Source organism: Marmota flaviventris, chromosome 12 (genome assembly GCF_047511675.1).
Source record: "Marmota flaviventris isolate mMarFla1 chromosome 12, mMarFla1.hap1, whole genome shotgun sequence".
NCBI lineage: Eukaryota > Metazoa > Chordata > Mammalia > Rodentia > Sciuridae > Marmota > Marmota flaviventris.
The window spans coordinates 50771669-50799145 of record NC_092509.1 but is presented as its reverse complement, the minus strand read 5'-3'; the positions used below and the strand labels follow the sequence as shown (position 1 = coordinate 50799145).

The window sequence follows — 27477 nt, the reverse complement described above, 5'->3', positions numbered from 1 at the left end:
CTGGCCTTGAACTTGCAATCCTCCTATCTCAGCCTCCCAGGTTGCTGGGATTATAGGCATGTGCAGCCACGCCCAGCATTATTGTTGTTTGCTTAATTGTCTACCACCATTGCCTCTTAAAATCTCTTTGATGTAGCAATCTAATTAAACAAACAAATGCTGCCTCTTAGCTCAAAGTAAAATGCCTCTTAGCTCAAAGTAAAATGGCACTAAGCACACTAGTGATCTGATCCAGTGACCTCTTTGTCCTCACTTCTTGTCACTTGCAACTTCCCTAATTCTGATCCATCTACATTCACTTCCTTGCTGTGTTTCTAATAGGCCCATCAGGGTTGGTCCTCTCCCATCAGAATGTAATAACCAGAAATTGTTTACTAATTTATTCCCAGCTCCTATGATAGCAACAATCATGCAAACATCAATCAAAGGAAAGTGGGAATAGGTATATTAATTTCAAACAAAACTGACTTCATTTCAAGAAGAAGTGTCTTGAATAAAGATAGAGTCACTGAATAGAATTCATTTTTCTAGCATAAAAAAAATAACAATTAAGTATATAAGCATCTAACAAGAGAGCATCGAAGTATGAGAGGCAAAAATGGATAGAACTGAAAGAAGAAACAGACCACTCCACTCTTATAGCTGGAAACTTCAACATTCCTCTATTAGTAATAAATATATCAAATAGGCGGAGAATCGGTAAGTATGTAAATGACCTGAACAACACTATCAAGCAAGTTAGACTAATTAGCACTTATAGGATATTCAAAGCAACAATAATAGCAAAAGATATGTGCTACTCAGGCTAACACAGACATTCATTAAGACCGACTGCCTTCTTGGACATTGAAGACATCTTAATAATTTTATAATACAGAAATCATACAAAATATGTTCTCTGAATAAAATTAAATCAATAGCAAAACTGTTGACAGGAAAATCTCTAAACACTTGGAAATTAAACAACAGGCTATAAATAATTAAAGCCATTCAAGGATCCTCTTGAAAAAACTCGAACTGAACAAAAAATATAACAAGTCAAAATCTGTGAAACACTGCCAAAAATAATGCTGAGGGAGAATTTTATAACATAAATACATACATTAGAAGAGATGAAAAATTTCAAATCAATAAACTCAATTCCCAAGTGCAGAACCTACAAAAAGAAGAGCAAAATAAACCCAAAGCAAGCACAAGCAAGAAAAATGCTAAAGATAAAAGCAAAAATCAATAGAACTGAAAACATTAAAACAATGAGAAAATCAATGAAACAAAGAGCTGGTTCTTTTAAAAAAAATCAATAAAATTGACAAACATGTAGCATCATGGACAACGAAAATAAGAAAAAACTCAAAATGACCATGTTTAGGAATGAAACAGGGGAAAGAAATCCTTTAGACATCCAGAAGAATTCTACAAACCAGTATGTAAAATTTGAAGCAAATTTTTACCCCTCACACATCAGATAGAGCACTAATCTCTAGGATATATAAAGAACTCAAAGCTAAGTACAAATAACCCAATCAACAAATGGGTCAAGGACCTGAACAGACACTTCTCAGAAGAGGATATACAATCAATCAACAAACATATGAAAAAATGCTTATCATCTCTAGCAATTAAAGAAATGCAAATCAAAACTACTCTAAGATATCATCTCACTATCAGAATGGCAGCTATTAGGAAGACAAACAACAGTGTTGGCCAGGATGTGGGGGAAAAGGTACACTCATACATTGCTGGTGGGACTGCAAATTGGTGTAGCCAATATGGAAAGCAGTATGGAGATTCCTTGGAAATCTGGGAATGGAACCACCATTTGACTCAGCTGTTCCTCTCCTCAGACTATACCCAAAGGACTTAAAAACAACATTCTTTAGGGACACAGCCACATCAATGTTTATAGCAGCAGAATTCACAATAGCTAAACTGTGGAGCCAACCTAGATGCCCTTCAGTGGATGAATGGATAAAACAATGTGGTATATATACACAATGGAATTTTACTCAGCATTAAAAAAGAATAAAATCATGGCATTTGCAGGTAAATGGATGGCATTGGAGAAGACAATACTAAGTGAAGTTAGCCAATCCCCAAAAAACAAATGCCGAATGTTTTCTCTGGTATAAGGAGGCTGACTCATAGTCGGGTAGGGAGGGGGAGCATGGGAGGAATAGATGAATTCTAGATAGGGATGAGGGTTGGGAGGGAAAGGGAGGGGGCAGGGGATTAGCAAGGTTGGTGGAATGTGATGGATATCATTATCCAAAGTACATGTATGAAGACACGAATTGAGTGTCAATCTATATATAAACAGAGATATGAAAAATTGTGGTATATATGTGTAATAATAATTGCAATGCATTCCACTTTCATTTGTTTATTAAAATTAGTAAAAAAAATTGACAATTTAAGCAAAATAGATCAATTCCTCAAAAATCACAAACTACCCACAACTCACCCAAGAGGAGAGAGATGATTTGAATAGTCCTATAACTACTACAGAAATTAAATTAATAATTTAAAAATTCTTTTAAAAAGCCCACTACTCTCAAAGAGCAGTGTGGAGGAGGTGGAAGATGGTAGAGTAGAGGAAAGCTGCATTCCAAACTGTGCCATGGAATGAGACCAAAGCAGCAGGTGTAGAACTTCTCAGCAAGGTGGTGAAAGAAGGCTTTCACCAAAATTTAACATAAGGTAGGAAATTTAACTTAAGGTAGGAAAGGGACTCAGAAATTTTGGTATAATAAACAAAGAAGAAAGCCCACCGCAAGCAGACCCTGGAGCACACTCACTACAGACAAATGAATGGGGAGTAAAGGAAGCCCCGTTCCAAGCTGCACTATGGGATGTTGTCACGATGGCAAAGTGTGACATCTGCAGTTGAGGGGAGAGATAAAAGATGTCCATGCACTTCTGCTGTTTTCAATGATTTATTTGCTCAAATCACTTAATACAATTTCACTGTATAGGTTCTTAATCAAGGAAATGACCATCCTTAATGCTGGACACTCCAATAGACATAATCAATTCAAAGCAAACAATTCTAAGTTAATTCTAAGCACTGCAAACACTTAATCATGACAGGCTCATTACAGACATTCCTTCTGCATGTTAAGCTCAAGTGCCAGATCTAGAGTCTTAGATCTTAAGTACAGCAGATGCTCACTTGCTCAGACCACAGTGATCAGGCCAGGAACCAATAGAGGCTTCTCCTGGTGTGGAGCTGATGGCTGGCTGAGGAGACAGATGTCCTTTTCTCACCAGAGTTAAGAGGCTGCTGTAGAGTTTGAGAGTGGTGAGGATGACGCAGAGGATCAGGCAGATGAGAAGAGTTGGGGATGTCATTCCAGGTCCTCATCAGGCTCTCAGGCTTGTGTGCATCAGTGTCAGCTGGCTTGAATGTCTGTTCATTTGCTCTGATATTTATATTAAATGTTAGGAGCTTCTGCTCACCCTTTGGGTCCCTATCAGCCGTTACCAGGTTTCTTAGTGACATCTTACATCTTAGGACATATGGTCTGGTGGTTTCTGCCCTGATATCACACTTCTGACTCTTATCAGGATTATGACAAATGGCATGTGACTTCACCCTGATTCCTACCAGGGTTGTGGAAAGTGGCTTGCTTTTATCAGGATATGCCTGGTTGACATTGGAGGGCTCTGTGGCTTGCCTGGTGAGACTGCAGGTTTATTTTAAAATGGAGTTACTTAGGCTAAGGCCTAAGGCCATCTTTTACAGATGTCTTGGTACAGAGAAACCTGAGATCAAACACTCTGACTGAACTTATCTGACCCAAGAGCCTGCATTATACCCTGGTCCTTGCAAAGCACACTTATATCTCAACTGGCCACGCAGAGCTGAGGTGGGAGCCATCTTGGCACATGCATGGCATTTGTAGGACTTGGGAAATGAGAAAACAAACCCAGCTACATTATCCTGGCAGGCACCTACCGAGGGATCTAGGCATCAGCTGGCTGAAAGTAAGAGAAACAGGTGCTGAGTACACGTACCCAGTGGGATTCAAGGCAGAAGGGCAAAGGGAGCCCTTGTGTCTGGCAGCTCAGGTGAAGCAGGCCAGGAGTCTGAGTGTGGGAGTGGGGAGTACACTCAGGGACTAATCCTGGGAAGGCTGTGTTCCTGAGCAGCAGTGAGCTGAGGAAATAACTCTGTGCACCATGATTGAATTTCTTGAGAGGTACTTGGGAACCAAACCCATGTAAGTAATCAGCTAATGTCTACCTTAGGGGTGGGTCAATCTAGTGTCTCCAAAGAAGGTGTCACTCAACAAAGCCTGATTAGACCTGAGGCCTGTCTAGACCTCAGTGCCATCTTCTGGAACCCCCTCACAGACCTCTGCAGAAGCAGTACCTTGGGCATGCACTGAATTGGTCATAAAGGTCACAATGCCAACCAGTTGTACATCTTAACTCATCCCACCTAATACTGGTGGGAAGGGAAACTGAGTCATATCAAAAAGCTTCAATCTTAGGCCACTCCAACTGGTAACTCAGAGAGCAACACAAAAACAGGAAGGCGTTAACATCCCCCATGCCCTATTCTATCAGTTTATAACTGAAAAATTGGAAAGATTATTGAACACAGACAATGACTACACATTCTGGTCAAATATTTTGACCACCCAGTGGAGAAGTTTCCTTCAGTCTTAACAAGATTTTGGAATTTTAAAATATATTTAATTTTTTTTCTTATTCCTTTTGTGTGTGTGTGTGTGCATGTGTGTGTGTGTTTGCGCGCACATAGACACACACAAAAATGTGTAATTCTGTTTGTCCTGGTTGGTTCAGGGACATATATACATATACTTATTTGTCTCTTTTTCTCATTCAGTATTTTTTAAATGAAATTATCTTTTCCTAGCATTGTTTTGTGAGGATTTGGGCTCATTAGATTGTATATTCTGGTTTGATTTTGTATTATTTTCACTTGTTTATTTTTCTTGCTTTTCTTTCTATCTTATCTTCCCCTAATAATGGCCTAATTCTATTGTTCTTTCTCCCTCTCTCCCAATACCAAGCTTCTTTTATTTTCCCCTCCCTCTGTATAAATATCACCCACTGCAATTCTTCTGCATTTTTTCCTGTCACTTTCTGAAATTGTGAAGTCTTTCCTAACTTTCTAACACAGTTCCTTTTCCCCTAATTAACTGTATTTTACCATCACTTAGAACTAATTGGTTTGTATAACTTCTGCTCCCACAATTAATGTTAATACAATCATTACCTCTTTAGATGAAATAGTTGACAACTACTGTTTGTTTTAAAGCCAGAGTTAGTCTATGGTTTTTGTTTTCACTGCTGAAAATCGCTGAATTAACCATTCCTCTTTATTGGTGACAATTAATATTAAAGATGTTGTAGTAGGTTCTGGATATATACTTTAACACTGTTTACTGCTTGTTGTTTGTGACAGTTGTTACTGTTGTTTGTTTTGCCCTCATTTTCTGAGGTGCTGAGAACTACAGGGATATTATAAGTTCACAGGTTAGAGACTCTACTGCTGAACTAAACATTCTCTAACATTACTCAAACTCAAAGAAGAGAGGAGACAAAACATGAACAAGGACCTAAGGAAGAAAAACCAGAGAGGGAAGTTAGTTCCTACCCTTTGACATCTACCCATACACCAAAAACAAAGAAATCTCAGAACAAATAAGATAATTACACACAACTTTCCAATTAAAAGACACATATTAGCATAATAGATTTTTTAAAAAACAGATCCTATATGTTTACAAGAGACTCATCTTTTAGGCAAAGACAGGCTGAAACTAAAAGAATGACAAAAAATATTCCAGGCATATTTTCTCAGAAAACAAGCAGAAGTGGCGATTCACATATCTGACAAAGCAGATTTTAAGCAAATATTAATCAGAAGAGACAAAGAAGGCCACTGCATTCTAGTAAAGGGAATAATCCAACAAGAAGATATAACCATAGTAACATTTATGCCCCAAATTTCAAAGCACCCAATTACAAGGAAAAAATACTCTCTGACATTAAATGTCACATAGACCCCAACATAATAATACTGTGGGATTTCAATAAACCCTTATCACCAATAGACAGATCATCAATACAAAAAAAATCAATAAAAATCCCCAACTTAAACAATGCTATAAATCAAATAGATCTAATGGGATATCTACAGAATATTCCATTCCAAAACAGTGGAATTTACTTTCTTCTCAACTGCACATGGAACTTTTCCCAAAATATAATTTTAATCTTCCTTTCCTCAGAACACACTAGTCTCAGTTCCCACGTATGGGATTTCTGTCCCTTTGATTTCCAGACTCAGGTAACAATCCTCATTCTCAACAACTCAGCAATTCTGCTTTCAGGAAAAGGATCATAGAACTCTGAAGAGCAAAACCTGAAAGAATATGTAATCAACCAGATCATTTGCTTCAAATATATTTAAATGACCTCTCCTTTACAGTTTTAGAATGATCTAGAACAAGGCTTAAAATATGTTTTAATATGATTTACTGAAAGAAATCATGGCTGTTTTGATTATTATGATTCCATAGGTATCATAGGATTTCATAGGTATTAGCTATGGATGATTGGAAGATGTGTGTTACATCCTAAGTTTGATTCAGTTCAAACTATGATTAGCAGTTACGTTTAATTCTACAAGAACTCAATAATCATCTTTAAATGCACCTGATGTATAAAGTTCCAGATAAAATAATACTCAATTCAACATTAGTTCTTCATTTTAGAAAATAAATTCTTTACTGAAAAAGATACACATTCACAAAAAAAAAAATCAAAAGTTTCCTTTGAATAGCTATTTTGGGCACAAAACGTGGTTGTATTCACATGTGAAAAACGAATTCACAATCCACTTTTTAGCCATATAGTAATTCCACAGAATGAAACACATTTTTATTCATAACAAGGCACAACTGTATATTCATTTCATTTAAAATTCGGCATTATGGCTTTTGAGTTCCTCCTTTCTTCTCCTTTTTGCTTTTCTTCTGTTGGAAATATAAATGCTGTAGAAACTAGAAGAAAGCTGTAGTTTGCACCCATTGTTTCATTTGTCAAGGACCCGTTTCTCTGGGGAGTGTTTCTACCCATGCCTTCCACCCACTAGGCCATATGTATTCACTGTGATCCCATCTTTCATAACAGTTGAGGCGCTCCATCAGGAATTATAAATTTTTGACCACACAATTTCAGCCTCAAAATGCTTGCTTGCTGCAGTAGCACAGAGGTAAGGATGTAGTAGCATCGATAAAAGCTATGAACTGTGTGATCTGCTTCATGGATGGAAAATGGCAGGGCTGTCTTACAGAGAAAAATAATGAAGCCCCAAAATGAACCAAGATGTCATCAGAGTTTCTGCTTCCATTTATCCTTGAGGCCCAAACTTATCCCTTGCCTTTAGTTCCAGGTACTTTCAGTGAATTTCTTCATTCATAAGTTTATGTTTTTACCCTTCCCTCAAATATTGTTATTTATGATCAAAAAATGCCTTACTGAAGAAATTCAAACTTTGTTATTCTTGTATCAATCTGTTTTCATCAGCTTCTTGATCAATGGGTCCAAAAGACCTGACAAAAACAATGTAGGAGATAAAAAGATTATTTGGGGTTCATGGTTTCAGAGGTCTCCGTTCACAGATGGCCAACTCCATTGCTCAGAGCTCAAAATGAGACAAAACATTTAAGTAGAAGACTGTGGAGAGAGAAATCAGCTCAGGACATGGCCACCAGGAAGCAGAGAGCAAGAGCAAGAGCGAGAGCTCTCTTCACCATGGACAAAATATAAACCCCAAAGGCATGCCCCTAGTGACCTACTTCCTGCAACGACACCCCACCTGCCTCCATTAATCTTTGTGAGGAGATTAATGCTGTGATTAGTTTAAGGCTCTCATATCCCAATCATTTCACCTCTAAACTTTCTTGCATTTTCTCACACATGAGCTTTTTGGAGATGCCACATATTCAAAGTGTAACACAATCTTAAATGTTAGCAATTTTTTTTTTTTTTTGTACCAGGGATTAAACTCAAGGGTACGTAACCACTGACCCACATCTCCAGCTCTTTTTTGCATTTTACAGACAGGGTCTCACTAAATTGCTTAGGACCTTGCCAAGTTGCTGAGCCTTGAGAGCTGCTGGGATTACATGCATGTGACACTGCGCCTGGCTACATTAGCAATTTTTTATCTGAAACAGTCAGTATCCTCAGACAACTAGACACATATCTTGTTGATAGTTTAGTTTATTCCTAAGGAGAATGCATACCCTGGGTAATCACGGACTGCCTTAGTACTCAGTTGTTAGGAAGAATCTATATGGAATTTGGCTTGGATATTTGGGAGAAGACTTGAGAAAACGGGGGCTTTGCTCAGGTTGGAAGCTATCAAGAAGTAAGGGCAATTGTGATTGGGTATCTAAATATTTTTATCTATAGGAGGACAAAACGGATTATGGATTTGGTAAAGCAGTATTCACTCAAATAGCCAGGTTGAGATGCACTTCATATTTTATGGTTTGAACCATGTTCATGTATTATCTGTGTTTTCACCTGATTAAGAAGTAGTCTATTTTCATCTTGACAGATTAGTCTTGTCTTGATAGGGTGGCCTTGTCTGATGTTAATGTTCTGATAAATTATTCACATTTAATGGGAGAACCCCAGACCTCACTGTGAATACCCAATGTGGTCCTGGAAGCCAGAGTCTTTCTTTCTTTTCTTAAGTCCCCATTTTGTCCAAAGGCAGACAGGATAAGGACACAGGGCATTCGTCAGTGATTTTCTGATTTTTGCTGCTAATGAGATTTGTTGAATCAACATGTTGTTTAGAGAACCATTATATAATGGTTGTGCTGGAGTTAGTCTCTCCTGTTCCTTTGGTTGTAAGTTGCTTTGTTGAATCCTCAGATGTAGCAATGTTTGTACAATCACATTTTAAAACTCTGAACAGGATATGTTGGCCAGTGGAAACACAAGTCATTATCAAATCCAAAATTTATTCTTAGATAATTAGCAACTAATTGTTTGAAAGAGTGAGGAGAGAGTCTGTTTATTATTTTAGCTTTAAAAATGGCTTTGTTTTCTACATACTTTTATTTCTCAAGTCCTAGGGAAATTCCACAATTTTAAAAAGTAAACTAACTTAAATTTTTTTTTTGCATGAAGAACTTAAAAAATTTATCACAATTAGAGATAGATTGAGTTTTATAAAATGCTAGGGCTGATTGTTTTTGTAATTTTGGGCCTATTGTGCATAAAATGTATGTGTATAAACATTGAGTCATACCTTCAATAAGCATCTGATGACCATCTATGTTGAGGCCTTTTGAAAAGAATGGAGAAATGTGATGAGTCAGACATTGCTTCTCCCTGGAGAGACTCACAGATGAGCAAATCTGCTTCACCCCACCTCCTTTTCTTCTTGTCCTTAAAAGTGCATGCCACAGCCAGACTTGCCCAGAAACCCAATGACTATTCATTACATGCTGCTTGATGATGATGAACATTTATTATGCTTATTTTGAGGAACTAAAAATAGCATTGAAAAATATTTTCTAGACCTATAGGATGTCTTCTATTTAGTGAGAGATTCTAAGAATGGTTATCCCATCAAAAATATAGATTATTTGTGGTATTCTTTAAATAAAAATATTCATATTGCCAACACTGTGTCTATGTGGCTGTGAGTCTTCAGCAAAGTATGCAAAGGACCTGTTTATTTTCCTGACTGAGACACATTGCAAAGGTCAGCGACTTTACCTCAGGAATAATCTGGGCCTCTTCTATTGTGATTATGAGCCAAACTTTTCATTAATGGTGTTAGCAGAAATTATTAAAAAGCTTATTTTTTTTAAAGCATACAAACCAAATTTCTAATGTTTTTGTTTCTTAGAAAGTACTCCTTATCATATTTCCAAAAGTTTTACAATATTTTTCTTTGTAAGGATTGCTTAAGTTTTTTGTGAGCCTCTAATTTAGATTCAATATTTGGACAGCTGCAATTGACACTTGAATCTGAAGTTATAGGCCAGTCTGTGGAAGAGAGATGGAGAGTAATAAAAGTCTTATGGGCTTAAAACAGAGACTGGTGCAGATGTTACCAGTCTGCACCAGGGCAGAGTTGGGGAGGTCCCTTCACCATGCAGGTCCATAGCATGGGTAAGAAAATAATTTCTGTCTTTGCTCTCTTTGCTTTAATTATCAATGGGGGAGTAGATTAGCCTTAAAAAAGGAAAGATAAAACATCTATGAGAGATGATTATGGTGCCTGGAAATTACTTGCTGGGAAAATATTCATTGCACAAGGAGTGCCATCCTTAGAGTAGAATGTGGGGAGGGGAATCTTGTTCATGCATCCATTCTTTTAATCTTTTTAAAAATTTATTTATTTATTTTAATTAGGTATATATGACAGCAGAATGCATTTTGATTCATTGTACACAATTGCAGCACAACTTTACATTTATGTGGTTGTACACGATGTAGCATCTCACCATATGTGCAGTCATACATGTGCTTAGGGTAATGATGTCCATCTCATTCCACCATCTTCATGCATCCATTCTTTGAACATTTTCTGATCACTTTTTACTGGTAAGGCATTAATCTGAATTTTGGGGATTTGAGGATCAATAATATACCTTCCCTGCCTTCCAGGCACTCTTGGTGCTAAAGGGAAGATGATGAAACCATTGATAAGTGAATTATGAGGATGTTAACAGATCATACACTTTCCCCAGTCTAGGTGGACTGGCAATGGATGGAACAGGCTTCCTAGAGTAGCTAATGTCTGAACCAAATGTCAGTTGGAATTAGCCACAGCAAAAAGAGATGGAGATGGAATAAGACTAGTAAAGTCATGGAAGATACAAGCACTGTGGCCCATAGAGGACCATGAGCCATATGATAAGGAAGAATTCTGATCATTCATTTTTGCTCATTTTTCATTTTCAAGTCAAGTGTTGCTGGAATTGCACAATCATAAATCTCTACTGCTTCTGCTAATACAGAAAACACATAATTTTGTAATACTAAAAGTAATGGATGCCTCTAAAAACTCAGAATAAGAGGATGAGTGCTGACTGTGCCTAAACTTGTCATAAGCTGTAGTCAAAGTCAATTTTCAAAAAAAGCCTGCATATTCCTTAGAAGTCTCCAAAAGAAAATAGAAAGAACTCTAAAATATTCTTAACATTTACATTTGTACATGAAAAAATATATATACCAGAGCTATTTATTTATCCATTAAACGTATAGCTTGAAAATTGCTTGAGATGGCATTCCTTCCTAAACCTCTTCAGGGCACTGTGCCACATTTTAAGGTTGAACATTCTTTTCTAGGGAAATCTATGATAGCACATTTCTCTTTCAGTCTTCTGATTTCATTAAGATATTGGACATTTTTTTTCTCTTTCTCTACCCATTTCTTTGGGGAAAAGGCCTCAACATGATAGATGCAGAGTAAGTGAATATGGAGAGCTTGAGTGCACATTTCACAGTAAAATCATGTTTCAACTTAGAACTAGAAATATGTTAAGGTGGTCATGCAATAGAAAATGTACTTTGCCATCTGTTAGGTGACAGTTTATCAAATCCCATTAAAGTGACTATCACAGCTGAACCAAAAATGCACCTGTTCCAGAAATACTCAAAACTAGGCTAAGAAAGAAAGTTCCCTGTCCCCAAAATTAAGTGTGGTTTCCAATTAGGCATTTCTATATTTCTGCTTAGAAAAGGAAGGAAGGAAGGAGAGAAGGAAAGGGAAAAATGAAAGGAGAAGAAAAAGAAAAAACCTTTTTCTAAAAGCAATTTAAATCATTTTTCACATTAAAAGTAATTTGTAGTCTTGGAACTAATGATTGACTCTCTTCCAAAGAATGGGAATTTTCCAGTGCCTACTCACATATATTCTCCAAAGAGATGCCTCTAAAAACTCTGTATAGGAGGATGGGCACTGATTATGGCTGAACTTTCCATAGGCTGGAGTCAAAGTTAAACCTCAGTGGAGTACCTGGAGATTTGGGTACCTGAAATTCTAGTCATCAAACATCATATGTGTTGGGAAAACTGTTTCCTTTTTACTTTTTAAAGGGAGTATTTTTAAGATATAAGGTAATCTGTAATACCTGAACATACATACATTCTCCATCACCTCCCTCCTTCCCTCCCTCCCTCCCCCCCCCCTCTCAAAGCTGGGAGATAGAACCCAGAGCTTCACTTGTTCTAAGTACATGCTCTGCTACTGAGCTACCTCCAGCCCCTAATATCTGCTTTCTTGAGAGTGGGCTTTTTTACTTCCTACCCTCAGAACAGTTTGGCAAAACTTCCTTAAGAGACCTAAATGAATTGATTGCCTCAAGTGCATTTAAATAAAAAGAAACTATAAAAGAAACATTTACAACAGAATATGAATTAGATTCAACACTTGAAATTATTTTTAAATGCATGCTTATTAAAAATGAGGCTGGGTATGAATGTCTCCAAAACTTTTGGAAGGCGATTTTCAAGTTTGATAGTCAAGTAGTTTGAACATGGTTTTGAACTATGCCAATTCAAGCAGCTAGAATCACCTTGTTGAGGTTAATGTCATTCATTTACCATAACACTGAGTGGGTAGTCAGGAACTTCAGCCATTCTCTAGGAAAGGTTGAAATAGAATCTTGTATCATACTGAAATTTCTGACATGGCTTACTGTGTGTACACAGCAATTCACATATATGTCTTTTTCTATTTTATGTAGAAATGAATTGTGCTAAAAACAAAATTAAATATCTTCATATATAATTAGTCACAAAGTCCTGAAACAAATCTCCAATTTTGTTCTAAGTATTGTACACTTTGTTTAGGCTTTCTGCCTTCAATCCTGGATCACAACTATAGAAATGTTTGTTGACTGTTTTCCTGTGTTTTTGTCTAACTTAAAGCATTCCACACATAATGCCAGTCAAATTCCTTAAACTTGCTTGATAGTGTCCTTCACCTGCTCAAACTCATTGCATGTCTCTTTTTCTGCCTTACTTATAGGAGGGAAAAAAATTCAAATTCTTTAGCCTGAAGTTCTAGACCTGCTGAATGTGCTGTGAACTCTTTTATTATTTTCAAATTCTTTTTTATGTTTATTTTTTAGTTGTAGTTGGACACAACACCTTTATTTCACTTATTTATTTTTTTATGTGGTGCTGAGGATCGAACCCAGGGTCTTGCACATGCGAGGCAAGCACTATACCGCTGAGCCACAACCCCAGCCCCTCAAATTCTTATTATTACCAGAACCCAGTATATAGAAAGTATGCAATAAATATTTCTTTTGACTGTTTGTTACCTTTTAACTTTTTCATAAGTCTTTTCATCAACTAAATTTCTATTTTTCATATGCCAGAATATACCCTTCAAAATGAAACTCAGACTTTTTTTATTTTTTATTTTTATTTATTTATTTATTTGCAGTTGCTCCTTTATATCTTCTGTAGGGAACAAAATTGTTTTTTTCTGTTGTTTATTTTTTTGGTTTTGGTTTTTTTTTTTTTGTTTGTTTGTTTGTTTTAAGTCATTATTAAGCAGTCACTCTAGTTACTCTGCTTCTAGGCACTTCTTGTAACACTTTAATCAAATAAACAGCTAGGAGCTGGTGTGATCCCTACTGCAATAAAAGACCACAGGGATTCTCTTGAGGATCCATAGCAGGTATTGTAAACTTGGTAGATAAAAGAAGGGCAAAGGAAAGTTCTACTGCATCCATGAATCGTGAGTATCTTAAAACAGGGACAAAGACATGAAGATACAGACGTTTAAAATGAACAGTTGTATTCAAGAACTACAACCAAATTCGGTTTGGCTTGAGAGTCAATAGAAGGATGAGATGGGGACACCTAGAAATTAGACAGGGGCCATCCTAAGAATTTTGCCTAACACATCCTAAGCCCTCAGTAAACATTTATTCAACAGATTAATCACTTCATCTACAACTAGTATGTTAAATCTTTTTTTATGCTTAAATATATCATATTTAGGGATTTACTAGCTTGAACCTTGGCTCATTAAAGAAATGTATTCATATTAGGAGTTTTCAGTACTCCTATAGAAGTTCCTTGTACCTGTTGTTATGATGATTAGAGAAGTTCTTACTAATATGAGTGCTGAAGTGGAGTGTTCTTAAAATTAACATATATAAACAAAATGTTCACATCTATTTGTGTTTTTTCTTTTTCTAGGGTCAGACATTGTTCAATGGTTAATAAAGAACTTAACTATAGAAGATCCAGGTAAATAAATCATTTTCCCATTGTTAGAAATTTTGTATGTGTGTGGTTTTAAGAAATGTGTTTTCTCAGGGATATTTAAAAGAGGAAACAAATAAACCTCCGAAAAATTAGAATTAAATTTGAACTATGCTTTTAGTATTTCACAAATGTATGTCAGTGGATATATCTTTAACTAAAATTTGCAATTTTCATATACTTAATGCCCCTTTTATATTATTTGATTCAAGTTATTGGTAATTATTATAAGGGCTGTGCTATAAACATATGAACTAATAACTGTATGCATGATTTATAGGGAGTGATTTTGAAATCATGAGATGTCTCTTTATAACACTCATAAATATAAATCTCATTAATTAATAATTTTGCCTTAATTCCATTTTGAAGAGAAAATTGAAAATAGTATATTATTTGAAATTCATATTTTTTGTCATGTCTGCATGATGTGTGTGTGTGTGTGTGTGTGTTTAAGTCATAAGCCCATTTTCTCTGATAGACAAATCAATTCTACAGAAAAACACTTATTTCCAGAATTTGAAAGCAATTTCAGCCAGTTCCCATCTTGTATTGTATGGAAAAAATTCCTACATAGAAGCAGCATTTAATGACTTAAAAATTTTAATGTAAAAGCCTTCACATGTGACAAACAATTCATATCACAAAAATGAATATAAGAAGATCTATATTGTTTAGAGAAGATGCTCAAAACAAAATATCATAACTTTTGGCAAAACTTAGATTATAGTGGCCGGGAATAACATGAGAAAGACAGCAATATACCAACCTGTGCAATCTCCACCCTGGATTGGAGAGATCAATCTGGCATGAATTTTGCTCCTTCCTCTGGAGATTACTACTGTAGGATTATTTAGAATTAATAGTACATGCAGATTTAAGGTCTTTATGTTTTCCTTATTCCAAGATAATTTTATAAAGCCTGGCCATCAGAAAATTCAGCTTGAATTCTGTACATAAAAGCCTATATACACCCCCCTCCTCACTTTGTACATGTGCTTTTAAAATACTTATCCTAGCAAGTTCAATGGGATTAAACAATTAAGCATAAAGGAAGCAGCTATTGACAGCATCATATTATTACTAAGTGAAAAGAGGAGATAATTTAAAGAAAGGAAGCTGCACTCTGTTCAAGCTCACATTTCAGTCTCACCTAATGAATGGCATCTCTGATTTTTATAAACTAGAACACTACAAATAAATGATCCCAGGGCTAAAAAACAAATTGGCACAGTGCCCATAACCAGGAAAATACTGATTTGCAAAGAATATTATAGACCAAAGTGTTAAGTGAATCAAAGGGTGATTTCTTTTTTAAGCTGAAGACTGAAAGTGAACTTTGGTAATTGTTTGAGAGATAGGAAGAGTGTTTAAAGATCTAATAAGCTAACAAGGAATAATCGTTGTTTGTAATGTACATGTGGGATCTCATTTTATCTATAATATATATGAAAAACTGTTTTTATTTGCTTGCTCAGCACTTTAAGGAAGTTATAAAGCTTCATTAAAGGGTGTATGAAGAGATAAATAAAGCCAATAATATCCAGGAAAAAAAAACACATGTTTTTTACACTAATTAATTAATTAATTAATTGGTACCAAGGATTGAAACCAGAGGCACTTAATCACTAAGCCACAACCTCAGACCTCTTTTCTATTTTATGTAGAGACAGGGTCTCACTGAGTTGCTTAGGGACTTGCTAATTTGCTGAGGCTGGCTTTGAACTCATGATCCTGCCTCAGCCTCCCCAGGATTATAGGCATGAGCCACTCACCTGGTCTTTATTCATATTTATGACAGGCTGAAACAATTAGTTTTTAATTTGTCGGCTTGTTACTTTGAAAGAACCGATTTATCCTCTATGGAGCCAGGCTCTGTCTAGGTTTTAAGAAGAGTAAAAAGCATCTAAATATATAACAGATTATGCAAACAAGCAATGAACCAATCTTGTAAACCATTTGGGGCCCAATTAAATATGGTTGTCAATATATCTGACATTATGAAAGCTACTTTGATGGCAGCATCTATGAAATCAGTCATGCTATTTTGAAGCTGCTTAGAGGACACACCGGGCAGTTGTTACAATGCCAGGTCTAGCTTAAACCCCACTAATCCCATGAAGATGCCTAAAAATAAAGGATAACTCCATGCCTGGTTTCTTCTATCTAATTGCTAAGTGGTTATTTGAAAACCTTGAATGATCATTTGAAGTTCTAGATGTTAATAATTTGTTGAAAGATTTTATGGCAAGTTGGAAGGAGATTCTGAGTAGGGGAGCTGGTCCTGAAGGCTCATTTGGAGGAGAAGGGAAGAGTTTCATGATCTTTGGGGCCTTATTCAAAACCCCTGAGTCTATTATTAATTATTAATTATTATTATTAATTAGTGTTAATTAATTATTAATTAGTGTTCAATATTTTATTAATCAGTTTAGTACCTTTTCACTTTTATTCCAGTAATTCAGTGGACATTTGGCTGAAAACTAGAGTCCATGGTATGTTAGGCATTTATTATTCTTTCAAAAGCTGAATTTGAATTTTTAGATAGAAGTTTAGATTTTTTTTTTAGTTATGGTGACATACATATATCTACATTTCTTTTTACAAATAGATGTAAAGCACATATATAAGATTAGTTCAGATTTTTCTTTTACTCCTTGAGTTCACTTTCATAATATATACTATTCAAGAAAATTCCATTTCTTCGTGTATTTATTCATATATTCATTTATTTAACAAATATTTTTCACTGTATGAATGACTGATTCTTGGCTTCCAAAATAGCACACTCCTGTCTTTCCTTCTCTTTCATTGGCCACTGATTTGGTCTGTTTCCTACTAGCTCATCACTTTTCAGCTGGTCTGTAGATGTAGGATTGTTCATATTTCTGTCTTTGTGACTGTATTTTTTTCTATCTACACACTGGTGCTAAGTGACATATGCCAAGGACTCCCAAACTCATAGCTTCTGCGCTGACCTGTCCAGGTGCTCATCTTTCATCTAACCAATGCTCTCATACAGTCTCTCTCCTGAAGGGTCAACATCAACACAATCAAAATGGAACGCTGGTTTTCTCCAGCTCTCAAAACTTCTCCTTCCTATATTCCCCAGCTCAGTTACACATTTGAGTCCTCTATTATGGAACATGGTGTGTCTTTCTATTCATTTGAGTTTTGTTTGTAGTCTTTTGGGAGGATTTTAAATTTTCTCTCATGTAGGTTTTGCACATTTTTTACTAAACTTATTTATGAGTATTTTATTTTGTTACTATTATAGGTGAATCTTCTCTTCCATAACAGATACAGATTATCATTTGTATATACATGAAAATGATTGATTTATATATGCTAATTTTATATGTCATCACTTTCCTAAATTAGCCTTCTGAAAAAATATTTTAACTAACTTATTGGAAAACTATAATATTTTTTCCCAGCAGTTTTAAAGATTATTTATGATTATTCAGTCCTTGAACTTCTGAATATTTGGCATTATCATTTGTTGACTCTGTATATATTTATTGACTATTTAGATATAAAATTAGATGAGATGAACTTTCTTCTTACAGATACTATAGTTATTGATTCCTCACTCTCATACCTTTAATATTCTGGTAAAGGGTAAAGCGTGAAAGAATGTTGATTTTCTTCATATATGACTGTACATGTACATACATACTTTTTAAAACTTTGTATATTTTCTCTCTTTGAAGTTCAAAATATATGCAGGCCATTTCATTGTTTTTCATAGTGCATTTATAATATTTGGTGATTTGATTTTTTGGAGGGCAGTACCAGGTATTGAACTCAGAGGCACTAGACCACTGAGCCACATCCCCAGCTCTATTTTGTATTTTATTTAGAAAAAAAGGTCTCACTGAGATGCTTAGTGCTTCGGTTTTGCTGAGACTCACCATCCTCCTGCTTGGGCCTCCCAAATCTCTGGGATTACAGGCGGGCACCACTGCACTTGACTTGATTCAATTTTTAAGTGTATTGATCCAATTCTTTTCAGTTGAAGAAGAATTTCTATTTTGTTATTGAAGCCTGATTTTCTTCATTTATAAAATGGGCATAATATGAGTGACTACTAATTGTGTTATCCTAAGAATTTAATAAGTAATATATGTAATAGTTATTACTGCATTTTATATTGCTAAGAAAATATTAACAATTATAGTTATGTTTATACTTTGTCGCAATTGCAACCAATTATTTGCTCACTTATTTTTCATGCTTTACTTTTTTGAAACATTTACTTGCATGTTTTATTATACATACACCTCAATTACAATTTTTTTCATTATTTTCTTAACTTTTCCCCAAACTTCTCTGTTATAGAGTAACTTAAATTTTTTTGTATTATAGCATTCACTAATTTTCTTACTACAAACTCATCTCTTCACTGATGCTAATGGAGAATTTATCTATTGCATATTTACCCTTTTATCACCTTTGTGGGTTTCTCAAGTACTTTGTTCCTACCTACCATTAAATTATCATCTAATCGTGGTGTATTATTTTAAAGTTATCTTTCTTATCATCTTTTATTACATCTTGTCATTCAATAATATTAAATGCACAAGGCAGATTTATTTCACATCGTTTTATGTATCAGAAATATTTGTGGATCTGTTTTATGAATATTTTTTCCCATTTACCACTTCTCAAACATGAGGAACTCTATATAGGACTGAACTTTAGTTATTGACAGGAAGAGAGGATTCTCCTTGTATAGCATAGTGACATAGTTTGCCCCTTTTGCAACTTGAGTTGGATTACTGATGAATATAAATTTTCATTGATACATTAGCTTGTTGACTATGTGTAGTGGGGAGTTTGTTGGTGCTATGAGAAATCCTAATTTCAATATCCCATCGAGATATATTGTCATCCAGTGTAATGGACCCATGTCACTAGGACATGTTTCTATCCTATATTGCATTTTTCGATTGCCCAGATTCCTGCAAGATGTGGCTATTCCTGGTATCTTCTATTGGGCTTTCTCTCCACCGTGGGAGGGGAAAGCTGTTCACACTTGACAGTTTTACTGTTGGTGTAGCCCCACTCCAGCTGCTTTCAGATGTTGTTGATCTACTGCGATCAGCTGGATGCCAAGTGATGTGCTGCCTTCTCTCCTAAATTCTACCCTTTCCACCCTGCTTCACAGTTCATTAGTAACCCTGAGAACATTCTCTACTTAGTACTGTGGTGTTCTTTCAGGAGGGTGTTGCATTCTGACCCCATCTTTGGTAAATTGCTTAGACGTTGGCTGCGTTGCTTCTAAGCACTTCCCTAATTTTTGTACCAATACAAGTTTCTATTTGAGTGATTCTGTGTGTGTGTGTGTGTGTGTGTGTGTGTGTGTGTGTGTGTGTGTAGAGAGAGAGAGAGAGAGAGAGAGAGAGAGAGAGAGAGAGAAAGAAAGAAAGAAAGAAAGAAAGCTTACCAGGCTTGCTGTGAGGGCGTAGCAAGTGATCCTATCTCATACTGTGCTTCCTAAAATCCTATGCTGGTTTTTTATTTTTTATTTTTCCTCAGTTGCATGAAGGCAGTTCTGCTGCTTGCTTACCATTCCAAGGTATGACATTCTGTGAAGCTGTCCAAACCTTTTACTACCTGGACACCCCACACAGTCTTTCCTACATTTTCATCCTACGGGGTCTCCCAGTATTTATGTGGACAACAAAGAACAGATAACTTTTTTTCTCTTGGATGTAATAATTTTTGCTTATTTTACTAATTGCCTGAAATATTATTCTGTCATACCAATCACCTTCTGCTATATGGTAAACCACCCCAAAAGCTTAAACAGTCATTTTAGCTTAAAAAAGTAAAAAACATTTCATTTAGCATACCATTCTGTGGATCTATGGTTCTTCTCTTCTGGTGTGGGTCTGCTTGGCTGTTTCCTACTTTGCTCTCTGATACACTATAGTCAGCTGTGAGTGGATGATCCAGAATTTTGCCATATCTGCATGGTAGGCTTTCAGGTAGATATTTCTCATTCATTTTGCAGTCTGCTAGCACTGGCTTGTTACCACAGTGTTTTCAAGAATGAATTTTTGCTTGTGTTATATTCACTATTGTCTCATATCTGAAAAAGTTCAAAGCTTATGTAGGGAAGTATCATATAAGGATATAGAAGCAGGTGTTTGTGTGTGAGAAAATCGGTGCCATTGATGCAAAAATCTCCCGTATCTGTATTTCCTTGTCTTTTAAACTTGCCTTTCCATAATAAGTCCTTCTATCTTCTGAATTGTTGTAGAATCTGTCTTCCACAACTTGTCACAAAATCATCAACAGAAATCAGTAACTCCTTAATGTTACCTGACTCATTTGTGATCCTGACTGGCCCCATCCTTACCAAGCTCTGGAAGTGTTGCTGTCCAAAATGAGGCAGATGAGTACCAGGATTGGAAAGGAGTCTTACTAGGACACCAGGCATGGTGGACCATAATATATTTCTGTGTTTCTACTTGTTCTACCTTTCTCTTTCTCTCCATCATTCATCCCATGCTTCTTAAGATTTCAGTATTCCTTGAGAAGCATCCTGGCATTGAAGATGGTCATGGACTTTGCAGACAGACTTGAACTTGAATCTTTATTCCTCTATATCCTGACTTTTGGCCCTGGGCATATTAGTTCCTCTGCTTTTTTCCCCTTTATCTGAAAAAAAAATTATAGTATGTTTTTGAGGTTAAATGAGTCAAAATTCAAGTAGGCCAGAATCTTGGTTTGATTTCAGATTGACCAGAATCTTTTAAACATTTTGCAGGCATACTTAGTTGAATTGTATTCTTTTCAAAGAACATGCAATTTTATATTACCATTCAAACATCTGTTCTATGAAGGTTCATCTCCCATTGGCTTTTCTTTGCCATAGACTATAAGACTATTCTTATAGGATAGAATGTTTGTATTATTCTTGACAACATGTTTGTTGCTTCATTTAATTATATTTTTTTATTTCAAATATTCCTCTTATCACTTCAGTTGGATCTAAGAAACATAACAGAAAATAGCCATTCTTTCCAGTCACTGAGTGACATAACAAAGTCAATAATCTTTCAATAGTCACTTTATTTTTACTAATGGGAATTTGCTGAAATTATATATTAAGGTCATCACAACCAACCATTCAGTTTGTATTCCCCTAAAGAAAAAGGAAAAAGTAAGAAGAAAGAAAATTTAAGTGGATCATTCATTATCTAACTAAATCCAGTGTAAAAAAAAATGTGCAGATAGAAAAATAACATAAGGTATAAAAGTGGATTTATCCAGAATAAAATCTTAATTTCAAGTAATTGCAAAATGTCTTCCTCTAGAAGCAATATCTGTTGTAAAAATAGCAGTGAAAATCAAGATTCAAGCAACTCAACTGAACGTTTCACTTGAACATTAACAACTGGTTTGAGTAACTTAATTGTCACTGAAAGAATTAAATCAATTCATGTTCCCATCACTATAGAGAGATTCTGTCATTTGTCTTTCAAAATTGCCACAGATCCTCTAAAGAAAACAATCTAAATTCTGTTAGTTAATTTAATAAAACTTCATTATAAATGGCCTCCGTATTCTGTGGACTTGGTTAGACTGCTGGTGAGGTCATAGCCCTAAGAACATTGATGCATCAGCACTAAGAAAGGATAGAATGTTTGTGTTATTTTTAATGATGTTTTGAACTTGCTAAGCATTTTATGCTTTTCTAAATCATATCAAATAGACTATTTTTAATAATCACATCAATGAGATGATCCCAGACAAACATTTCATCATTTTACAATTGGAAAATCAACAGAGGGAAACTTGGGATCATCCAAATTCACATGTTGACTCACTTAACTCACTTTGGAACCTTGGTATCCAAATCTCGATCCTGCATACCTGCTCCCTTTTGAACAACTATTTCAGGCCTGATTTCTGCTTTTTTTTTTTTTTTAGAAACGATGGGTTATCATTAGTAGACAAGGTCCCATCTGAGCATTGCAATGTTTTGGAAAAATGCAATTTATTTTCTTGGAATTGATTTAATATTTACCTACTGCATTCTGGGAACATTTAGAGGCATTTAGAGCCATTTTATACACATTTCAAGTCATTTATTAGAGGTAAAATTTTTAAATTATTTTCTTTGTGTTCTTCAAATTATTTCAAACCATAATCTTACTTGGACAGAAAGAATATAGAAGCATTTAAAATACCCTTCAGAAAAGGAAAGAATAGTGGAATGAATCAGAATGAACTTTCATATGTGCATGCATGGATATGGCCCAGTGAGTAAACTGTAAATGGTTTGAAGAGAGATCAGTGGAGTGGAGGGAGGGGAATGGGGGGAAGTGCTAGGGATTGGATTGGAAAGGGTTGAGTTCCATACCTTTGTGATAATATCAGGGTGAATCCTGGTGTTGTATAAAACTAAAAAGAATAAATTTTAAAAATACTTTTGCAAAAATCACCAAGTACCTTGTGAGCCTAAAGAAATGTATATTTTATTATCAATTCTGCGGCCTATCATGTCAATAGGAAAGAAATAAAAGTGACTTCATTATTATTGTTCTAGTTCTAACAAACAATTATATGTAAACATTCTGAGTTTTTAAGGTATCATCTAACACTGACAATAATATTTAAGAAGTTGTGGATCAGAGCCTTTAAGTATACCTCTAAAAAGAGAAATTATTTTGAAATAGTTTTAAGATAATAGATAGTACCCAAAATATGCTTTTTATGTTATAAAAATAATTAATTAAAAAGAAATTCTTCATATCTTTGGTTACTTGCTCTGAGTACATGCTCCTGCTACTATAGCCAGAACTTCATGTATATAGGGGATCCTGTATGTTGCTCTAATTATTTCATGTCAAATGAACAAAAGCCACAGTAGCCTTTATGCATTCATTTGTGTGTTAATAGATTCTCTACAGAGAAGCAATTTGTTTTTTCATATATTCTAATTGTGCCCCTCTGTATCAGTTCAACTTGGAATAACAGAAATGAAGTCGAGTGAATGCTTAAACAACAGAAACATTAATTTCTCACAATTCTGGAGGCTAGAAAATATAAGATCAAGGCACCATCAGATTGGTATTTGGTGAAGTCCATTTCTTGGTTCATAGACATCTGTCTTCTCATCATGGCCTCACACAGCAGAAGGGGAGAAGGAACTGTCTAGGGACCTTCTTATTAAACCCCTCCCAAGGGCTCCACTGCCAACCTCTGTCACATCATGTTGAATCATATGAAGTGAGGGAGACACTGATACCTAGTCTTAGCATATCCATTGTTACAAAAAAAAAATCCCAGTATCTTATACATTTATTATCACCAGAATTCTCTCTTTTGGTGGCCCTTGTTCCTTGGGAAGGCTCTAGCAAGGCAAAAAGTGAAAAAACTACAAATATTGTTCTATGATGTCTGACATTCAAAGTAATAGACACCGGTGAATGCCATCCAGGCATATCCTGTCACAGGAAACAACTCTTATTTAACTAAACTAATCATATTCTTTTCTTTTTCTCCCACTCTTATCTATTTATTTATTGGTTTGCATTTGCATTTAAATACCATATTCATCATGGAACAAGTGACTATTATTTTCATGGATTAATATAATTATGCAGGTGCTCTATACAATTAAAACTCCCCAACATGCCTGCCAATGTGTCAGGTCATCTTTACTGTTGATAGAGGGTTTTTTTCTGGTTTGTTCTTGACTGTCTTTGCTTCCTACTTCCATTACTCATGTTGATACAGTTTCAGTAAAAATAACTATCACATATGAACATTAATTAGTGTGGTGTTCCCAGGTACCATGTTTAATTATATTCCTCTATTTAATTCTTGTACATAGAAAGGGGACAAGAAAGCTCACATTTACTGAACACCAACTGTATGCCAAGCACCATGTTTATGTCACTCAATCTTTTTTTATTTGTTCTTTTTAGATATACATTATAGAAGAGTATATTTTGACACATGATATGTACATTGAGTATAACTTATTTTAATTAGGATCCCATTCTTGTGGTTGTATATGATGTGGAGTTGCACTAGTTGCGTATTCATATATAAACATAAGGAATTTATGTCTGATTCATTCTATTGTCTTTCCTATTCCAATCCCCCACTTTCCTTTATTTCCCTTTTTAAAAAAGATAGACATTTTCTTGAATTAGTAATAGATTTAAAAAAGCTAAATTTAGATCCTAAAGTTAATAAGAACCAGTATTAATACTGAGAATGGTTGGAAACCTAATTATACTTTCTGCATTTTCTCTTGTGAAACTTGAGAACTCCTGTTGAGGCTGGAGTTCAATGAACTTTTAATTAGATGAATTCCACTTAGAAACATTTCCTGTTACAGCAGAACTTGATATTTCTTCACTATCTACTTGGAGAAACAAAAATGAAGATTGTTACACAGCCCAAATGTAACAATGTAAGATCATCTTGTAGTGTAGCCTAAATCATGTAATAGCTGGTTGATCTATTTGCTTTTTTCTTCCTTGCAAGTTTTCACTTTCTATTCAGTTAACCTTTTCTATATGCATGTTCCTTTTATAAGCCAACTTGCATTTTTTTGTTTTGAGAAAGAAATAGGGCATAAACAACTTTTTTTAAGGAAAAGGGAAAAAGGAAGAAAGGAAAAGTATAAAGAAGGAAAGAAAAGTAAACAAAATTTGAGAAAGCTAATAAGGCCTAGGGCACGAGATGTCATCTAGAGATATACTTTATTTAGCAGACTCACCAATCCGAAAATGGCAGGGAAATGTCAGTAATTGACATTTGTGTGAGAGCTATCTGAAGCCAGGTCTCTTTATTTGTTATTAAAGACAACAAGAACTTTTTATTTCTCAGTTGAAGAAAGAGTTAGCTTTTTCTCCCTCTGTATTTGTAGTGAGGACAGTGCCACTTGTCCTATTCCTATGTCATATTTCTTGAAGCTTTTCTTTTCATTACCACTAAAAATGACAGGAAGTGCTGGCTACAGCAGTACCAAGAGCTTAAAAGTGCTGAGAGGAGCTTTGTCATATAAATATGATCCTACTGTGTCATAAACATACCATCAGCCACAAAGCACAGATAAATTTTAATGTTTTAACGGTATAAAGATCACCCTTTTTTCAATACTGGGGCTGAGAAACTCAGTTATGATATATGATTTTTAAATTTGAAAATTCCCCTTTAAACAAGGCAATCTTCAAGTCAACTAAGTTTTTTTCTTTTTATTTATTTTTTTTTAATTTTGCAGTTTTGTTGGAATTCAAGTGATTGAGGCCTCTTGAATTATTCAAAATTCCTGCTTCCTGCTGTGTTCACTAATACCTGAGCTTGGAGACCCATTAGAGTGCATTATGCATGTCATGTAGATTTCTGATTAACTCTCTTTTACAGAAGGTGCACATGCTCAGATTGTAGTTTGTGTCATTTTCTATCAATAACTGTTCTTTTGATTAAACTAAATTTTTGGAGGAGGATCTTCCAAGTGTTATGGCTTCTACTGAATGCCCCTGAGTAGAGGGAATGTCATACTGTCATACTACCAAGGTCACTCACCTATTTCCCCAGATCTGACACATGATTCTTTCTTTGCTGAGGCTCATCCATGAAAACATATTGTATTAGTCAGCTTTTTCACCACTGTGACCAGAAGAGCCTACAAGAACAATTTTAGAGAATGAAAAGTTTATTTGGGGGCTCTTGGTTTAAGAGGTCTCACTATAGATGGCCAGCTCCATTGCTCCGGGCCCAAGTGTGGCAGAACATTATGGCAGAAGGGTGTGCTGGAGTAAAGTGGTACAGGACATGGCCACCAGGAAGGGAAGGGAGAGTGGGAGAGAGAGACAGACACATTCACACACACACACACACACACACATACACACACACAAACACATACACACAAACACAAACACACACACACACACACACACACACTGAGCTCAGCTCACAAAATATATACCATAAAGGCATGCCCTCAGTGACCCACCTCCTCCAGCCACACCCTACCTGCCTACAGTTATCAACCAGTTATCAATCCCTATCAGGATTAACACTGATTATGTTAAGGCTCTCATACACCAATCATTTCACCTCTAAACTCTCTTGCATCATCTCACATATTAGCTTTTGGCAGACACCTAATATGTAAACCATAACATATGTGTAGTTGTGGGTTTCTGTGTGAGAAATGATGGCTAGCCCACATTATTCAGCTTCTTCCTGCTTCACTAGTACACCTTTGGCTTTCACTAAACTGCCTTCCAGGTGTTCCCTGGGTATTTCTTTAAATGCCTCTTAGTAAGTACTTGTTAAGTGGTTCAGCAGCCCTTGCTAAGGGATAGATTGCAGGTGTCACATGTAGGACTTTGTAGGGCACTCATTTTTCTTAAGATATTTTGGATTCTAAAATAGCAATAGAAGTCCTCCATAGGTCATTTGGGAAATATGGAAAAATAAAAAGCACTCATAAAAAGCTCTTGGAGATAAACATTATTAAAATTATGGTACATCTATCTAGTCTTCTTTGAAAGCACGAGTCCCCACTTAATTTATTTTTGGAACTCCTCAATGTCTTCCCACCTCCCTGTATCTGGTAGTTTTCCTGGGCTATTCATGAACCAGTATCTCATGTTCCTTTCTCCCTATCTGCTTGTGAGGCCCACTCCTTACCATGTCTTCCATTGCGATTTTGAAGATCACTACTTCTTGGCACAATGACTTTCTACTACCATTGGTCTGTCCTCGGTGGAGGTCACCACTTCAACCTAGGCCTTGTGAAGCCTATGCCACCTTATAAGTCCCCCACTGTGATCTCTTGAACTCAAACTTTTCTCAAGATTTACTTGAGTCTCAGTGACAATAGAAGGAGCAAGAACAGAGTAATTATGACTCCTTTGCAGCCCAGGTCTGTACTTGAGTCTTATAGAAGCTACTTCCCATTGTCTTTCATGTCTGGGGATGATGGCCACCATCCCTAACATCAAAAATCCTCTATAGACATATTCAGATTTACAGTCTGGACTAAAGTGAGTTGTAGTCAAAGAGAAAAGAGAACTGTTAGCCACAATCTAAGTTCTTCTACTTGATTCTCAGATTGATTTTTTCCAAGGACATTTTAAGATTGACTCTTCCAAGAACATGTTGACATGACAAAAAGCACCACTGTTGGTCCAAACA

The 27477-nt window shown here is 35.6% G+C and overlaps 1 protein-coding gene across 1 annotated transcript in view; it reads left to right on the top strand.

Annotated features, from left to right (window-relative positions):
• Rgs7 (regulator of G protein signaling 7) overlaps nucleotides 1-27477 on the top strand; it is a 451424-nt gene that overhangs the window by 305583 nt on the left and 118364 nt on the right. Inside the window, exon 4 of the mRNA XM_027928559.2 lies at nucleotides 14230-14280. Coding sequence (XP_027784360.2) covers nucleotides 14230-14280 — 51 coding nt within the window. The remainder of the gene's footprint in view (nucleotides 1-14229; nucleotides 14281-27477) is intronic.